Source organism: Alligator sinensis, unplaced genomic scaffold, assembly GCF_000455745.1.
Source record: "Alligator sinensis unplaced genomic scaffold, ASM45574v1 scaffold920_1, whole genome shotgun sequence".
NCBI lineage: Eukaryota > Metazoa > Chordata > Crocodylia > Alligatoridae > Alligator > Alligator sinensis.
The window spans coordinates 110,388-116,770 of NW_005843483.1; the positions used below are offsets into that span (position 1 = coordinate 110,388).

At 45.4% G+C, this 6,383-nt stretch overlaps 1 protein-coding gene across 1 annotated transcript; it reads left to right on the forward strand.

Moving 5' to 3' along the window:
- The first annotated feature begins 3,330 nt into the window (after window positions 1-3,330).
- LOC106723285 (olfactory receptor 14C36-like) lies at window positions 3,331-4,287 on the forward strand. The gene has a single exon (XM_014527400.1). It carries the CDS (start codon window positions 3,331-3,333, stop codon window positions 4,285-4,287), a length of 957 nt encoding a protein of 318 aa, XP_014382886.1.
- Window positions 4,288-6,383: the final 2,096 nt, after the last annotated feature.

Genomic DNA, 6,383 nt, shown 5'->3' on the forward strand with positions numbered 1-6,383 from the left:
AACTACAAACTTCATTCCCCTTTGTACTTCTTCTAGATTAATTTGTCTGTCTTGGATCTTGGCTCCATCTCAGTTACCATGCTCAGGAGCAACCCGTAGCAGGTGTATGTGGGTACATGTGTACCCCTGAGCATGGTGGTGCACCCCCAACAAAAAGGCGCTGCCAACAGTGTCGGTGGTGCCTGCAGGCAGACACCGCTGACCACCTCATCACCAAAACCACTGGCGGCCTCTGCGGGCCATCCGCAATTGCCGCTGGCGCCACTGCCAGTGGTGCCTGGGGGTGGTTGCTGACCCCTGGTCAGCACTCACCACCCACTGCTCCCCCGCACTGCCAACAGCACCAGCGGCATCTATGGGAGCTCTGTGCTTACCACTGCTGCGCTCCTGCACCCGCCACCGCGCTCCCGCTGCTGCCAGCACAGCTGTGCCCCCAGCTGCTGGGGGCACGCGTTATTCATGATACCCAGATTTCCAAAGAGCTTTTCAACTTATCTAAGAAGGGTAGGCACCTAACTCCCACTACACCTGGGCTAGTGCCCCACTGCCCCTCCACCTATCTTATACAACTGGCTTGTGGAAATTGTGGAATCTGCTCATTCAACTTTTTCAAGGAGAAAATAAATAAGCATCTGTTTTAAAAGGTTTAGGAGTAGTGAGATCCTAATTTGGGGACTGGGAAAGGTTGTTTTTTTTTTTTAATTTCTCCCATGATGGGATCATTGCTTCTGGCCATGGGAACATCCATGATGAGAGCGAATTCCAAACAGCATAAATCTTGTATCTGCTGGACTCCCACCAACCCCCGTCCCAAGTGGGAGCCACCAGTCCAGTAAGTTATCATGGAGGCTAAAGGACAGAGACACATACTGTCAGATCAGGCTCTGGCATCCATCAGGCAAGAGACATAAGGTCCATGAACAAGTCTCTGATCCCTTGATGCTCCTTGTGGAGCCTGCCTGCCATGGGCTGTACATGGCATGAGTCTGCACAGGGATGTATGCTTTATGTGGCACCTGTGCCAGGCTAGCCCTATGTACTAGTTTGGGGAGTTGTCTGAATTGGGCCCATTGACCCGCCCTACACATAGGATCCAGTGTGCACAGTCAGCTATACATCTGCCCCACTGGGCACTTTTTACTGTGCAGTCATGTAGGACTTTCTTTAGCGAGAACTAAACAAACACGCAGTACCCGCCACGACTGTGCAGTCCCGAAGGCACTTGGGTCATTTCAAAGCCTACTGTGCAGTAGCCATGAAGTACTGCTCAGGAGTTCATTGCTACTGCACAGTAGCGGCAGCATCTTGGTTAGTGCCTGCCAACACTATGTTGCCAAAGCAATGAATGGCATTGCCGCAGCTCATCGCTACAGTGACCTAGCATCTCATATAGACACACCTAGCCTGGTGCAAATGCCACATGCCATGAAAGATGCGCGCCCCCAGAAGCTGTGGGGGCACAGCGACCACCCGCAGGCAATGGTTGTGGCAGCAAATGGGCAACTCCCTCAGGCAGCTGTGGTAGTGTCGGTGGCTGGGGTGGGGGGAGTGGCAAGCGCAGAAAGCAAGTGACCACCTGAAAGCACCACCAGCCACATTGGCAGTGGCCAGTGGCAATCGTCCACAGATGCTGTCGGGAGTGTTGGGGGGGCACTGGGAAGTGGCAATTGCACACAAGGTGCCAGCTTCTTTCACGGGGGTGCACCACCAATCTCAGGGGGTGCACGTGCACCCACGTACAACTCCTCCGCATCACCAATGCCACATGCAATACACACCCCCAGTGACCTGCTGTGGGTAGCATGCGCCACAGGCTGGCCCCTCACACCTTATGCTGTGCACGGTGCTGGGGTCGGTTTGTGTTGTGTGTGGTGTGCAGGGCTAGAGCTGTACACATGGGGCAAGCACCAGGTATAGCCAGTCCACAATGCACACCGCATGCAGTGCCTCCACTAGACCACCCCTGTGGGCTTGATGTGTATCATGAGGGAGATTAAACCAGAGCACAGCTCTGCTGTTCTGCTAACAGCCGTACAGCTCAGACTGTTTACATCTGGGCGTTTCCTTCTGAGCTGTGCAGGACTCCAGGAAACGAGTCCCAAGAGCCTTTGGAAGAAAAGAACTGAAAAACTGCCATCTTGCTCCACTCCTTTTCTACAAGCCGGGGTTGAGGTCAGAAACCTGGCTGGATTTACTTCAGTTGTTCAGTGACACAGGGAGAAGAGAAAGACCTCTGAGTTATCTGTTCTTTTGGGGATCTAAAGTAGTGGTTGGTGCAGAGGAGATCTGAGAGGTCAACTGGACGAGAGCAAAGGATCTTGGGAGGGGAAGCCTGAATATGACACAAGATAAGGAAACTACCACAAAAACTATTTCAGTAAGTTTTCTGCATTAGTGAAGTGTCCTGTCTTAGTAAGATGCAGAGGAGATTTAAGAATATAAAAGATGAAAAACCTGGCTACAGAAATCATACTGTATTTTATGTATAATAGATTCAAAGGTACAAGAGTGAATGAAGACATTTTCAATGTTTTTGCTATTAATTATGATAATGTTATACAGCTTATTGGGTGTAAGGTGGGAGGGAGGGAGGGGTGGGAATGGGGCTCTAAGAAATTCATCTATTTATATAATATATTTTATTTCACATATATTAGTTTCCAGCATACATTTTCTAAGTGAGATCAATTTAAAACTATAAACTTTCAGATTTAAAGCACAAAAAAAAAAATTAAAAAAATTAAGAAAAACCCTCCAGGGTTGTGTCTCAGTTAACATTTTATGTAGGGTCTTGTCAGTGAAAAGTACTTTATGAAAATCAAACTTTCCATGGGGCAAAAAATGAAATATTTACATTCTTAGCATGAAATTTGGAGACATTATTGATGGGAATATCAAAGCCACTGAGTTTGTTACTCTCCTCCTTACCTTTGCCCTTGTTCTATTATACCCAGGACTTGCACAGTGCCCTGGGAAGGAAGATGCCCAACTGGACCACTGTAACCGAGTTCCTCCTCCTGGGCTTCTCTGACACTCGGGAGTTGCAGATCTTACACTTTCTCATTTTTCTCGCAGCATACCTGGCAGCTCTGGTGGGCCCCCTCCAGGGTTGTGTCTCGGTTAACATTTTATGTAGGGTCTTGTCAGGGAAAAGTACTTTATGAAAATCAAACTTTCCATGGGGCAAAAAATGAAATATTTACATTCTTAGCATGAAATTTGGAGACATTATTGATGGGAATATCAAAGCCACTGAGTTTGTTACTCTCCTCCTTACCTTTGCCCTTGTTCTATTATACCCAGGACTTGCACAGTGCCCTGGGAAGGAAGATGCCCAACTGGACCACTGTAACCAAGTTCCTCCTCCTGGGCTTCTCTGACACTCGGGAGCTGCAGATCTTACACTTTGTCATCTTTCTCGCAGCATACCTGGCAGCTCTGGTGGGGAACCTCCTTGTTATCACTGTTGTAACTACAGACCACCACCTCCACAGCCCCATGTACTATTTTTTGGCAAATTTGTCCATCCTTGACCTTGGCTCCATCTCCGTCATTGTCCCCAAGTCCATGGCCAATTCTCTCTTAAACACCAGGACAATTTCCTATGCTGGATGTGTGTCCCAAGTTTTTCTCTTCTTGCTCTTTTGTGCAGTCAACTTTTCATTCCTTACCATCATGGCATATGACCGATCCATTGCCATCTGCAAGCCACTGCATTATGGGATAATAATGAACAGGAGAGCTTGCATCTGGATGGCTATCTGTGCTTGGGCTACAGGTGTAATTTATTCAGCAATGCACACTGGGAACACCTTTAGTCTACCCTTCTGCCACTCAAATATCATCAACCAGTTCTTCTGTGAAGTGCCCCAGCTACTCAAGCTCTCCTGCTCTGATGCATACCGCAGAGAGCTGGCAGCTCTTGTCTTCAGTTTGTGTTTAGCTTTAGGCTGTTTTGTTTTCATCGTTGTGTCGTATGTTCAGATCTTCACCGCAGTGTGGAGAATCCCCTCGGAGCAGGGCCGGCAGAAAGCCTTATCCACCTGCGTTCCTCACCTTATCGTGGTCTCCTTGTTTCTTTCCACTGGCAGCATTGCCTACTTGAAGCCCATCTCTGACTCCCCGTCCCCTCTGGATCTCCTGGCAGCTGTTCTGTATTCTGTGGTGCCTCCATTGATGAATCCGGTCATCTACAGCATGAGGAACAAGGAGATCCAAGCTGCCCTGAGGAAGCTGCTCCACAGGCTGATCCTGTCCAAGAACAATGTGCCCATCTTTCTTTCATGACTTTACTTAGGTTTGTTTTATAATTAAATCATGAAATTATTGTTTCCATACTATAGTGTGCAAACGATTTAAAAAAAAAAATGAAGGTGGAGGGTTAATTCTGTAGCTTTGTACGTACAATGACACTTGATTTTGGTCATTTTGTGTTAACACTGCTGAAGCAGTAAAGTGACGTTTCATGCACTAATTTTACTCTGTGCGCAACCTAAAATAAATGCCATCAATTGCAAGATGATGAAGAATCGAAGGCTTTTGTTTGCTAATTGGTGTAATCAATTTTTTGGATGACATAATATACAGGCAAATATTCAGATGATGTGAAACTGGAATGAAGTGCAAATACTCTAGAGGATAGAAACATAATTCAGATGAATCTTGATAGATTAGGGAGCTGGGCTTGAAAGAACAGGATTAAGTCCAAGGAAATAAATGCAGTTTGCTGCATCTAGGGGGAATAATCAAAATCACAGATACAGATTCGGTTATAAATAGCTGGGGGGGGGTATGACTGTTGAAAAGGATCTGGGAGCAGGGTCTGGTGGATCACAGGCACTGGGTCCCGGACTCTGATCCCATTGCTCTTTATAATATTATTCTGTGACTTATTAAAACAACATGCATGTGCTGCCATAGAAATCATACAAAGCATAGAAAATTGGGGTTAGAAGGATCCTGAGGGGGTCATCTAGTCCAGCCACCTGCTCAAAGCAGGACAAGCCCCAATTATATTGTCCCAGTGAAGACTTCGTCTAGCAGAGTCTTAAAAACCTTGTGTCCTATGAGAAGAAACCAGAACTCTAGATGCACCTTGTCCCAGCTAAGTGACTGCTGTGTCATGATATAGAGTCAGACTTGATTTAATTTTTGCTTTTGTGGATTATGTCCTCAGAGGCCAGTCCCGACGAGCGCGCATGTGCGCCTTGCAGCACCTCAAAGCCACATGCGGGGGCAAAATTAGACTCCTGGATATCAAGGGGTCAAAAAAACCTGCAGTGGAAAAAAGCGGTCCCACCTGGCCCCAGAATCCCAGCAATTTAAAAGCGTGGGCTTCCTTTTTGGCTGGTGCCTGGGGAACAGCAGACCTGGCTTCAATCCCAGCTCTGCTATGAGATGGTTTTGTGACCTCGGTCAAGTCATTTAATCTCTTTGTACCTTAGTTTCCCCATCTTTTAAATGAGCATAATGTTATTTACCTTTTTTGTGAAGCACTTTGACATTTGTGAATAAAAAGTTGTGTAGATCAAAAGGACTATCTGCATTGTCCTTTTGATCTTTCTGTCATGTATTATCATTGTGCCGCACCCCCAAACCACATTGCTGCTCCTCTTTTTATTGCGAATTGTCACTTGTCTTGTTGCTTTCCTCTAACATCAAGGCCCAGATTGTAGTCCACCTATTAGGTAAGTAGAGTTAGAGTCTGTGATTTATTTATTTTGCCTTTTTCATTTTCCTACAGGTCTGCAATTATTTTGTTCAAAATTTGTTCTAGTGATTTATATATCAAGGAGGTCATACTAGCAGGACTGTGGTTGCTTTCCTTCTTCCATATGGATACTAGAGATGCTGGTCTTTAATTCTATGATACCATCTCAGACTTGATCGTTTGATTAAGAATTGTGGGACCTATTACTTAATGTACCAATACTGCCAAAATGCGAAGTTGTTCATATACACTTTCTCCTATTAGGGTTGGCAAATCAGTCATTTTACAGATCAAATATTATCTATTGACTGGTCAATGGACAACACAGTTTTTGACCAGTCAAAGACTATGGGCAATTTTATGGGGAGTAATTTTTTTTGAGGTTTTCTCGACATAAATATTATTTTTTTGTTTTTTGACACATTTCTTAATGGCAAATTTGTGCTTTGTCTACGTATTATTTGACTACATTGGCAATTTTCTACAATTTCTGACCAATAGTTGAGTGGTCAATTGACCAAACATCATTTAATCAATCAAATACTCAACCCTATCTGCTACATAAACACATTTTACTTCTCCTTCAGGGAGGTTTTTGCCATTTCTGTACCCTTATTTCCATCCTGCCTTTGTTCCCCATCGTCTGCCTTAACAAAATCTGAGGCAAAGTATT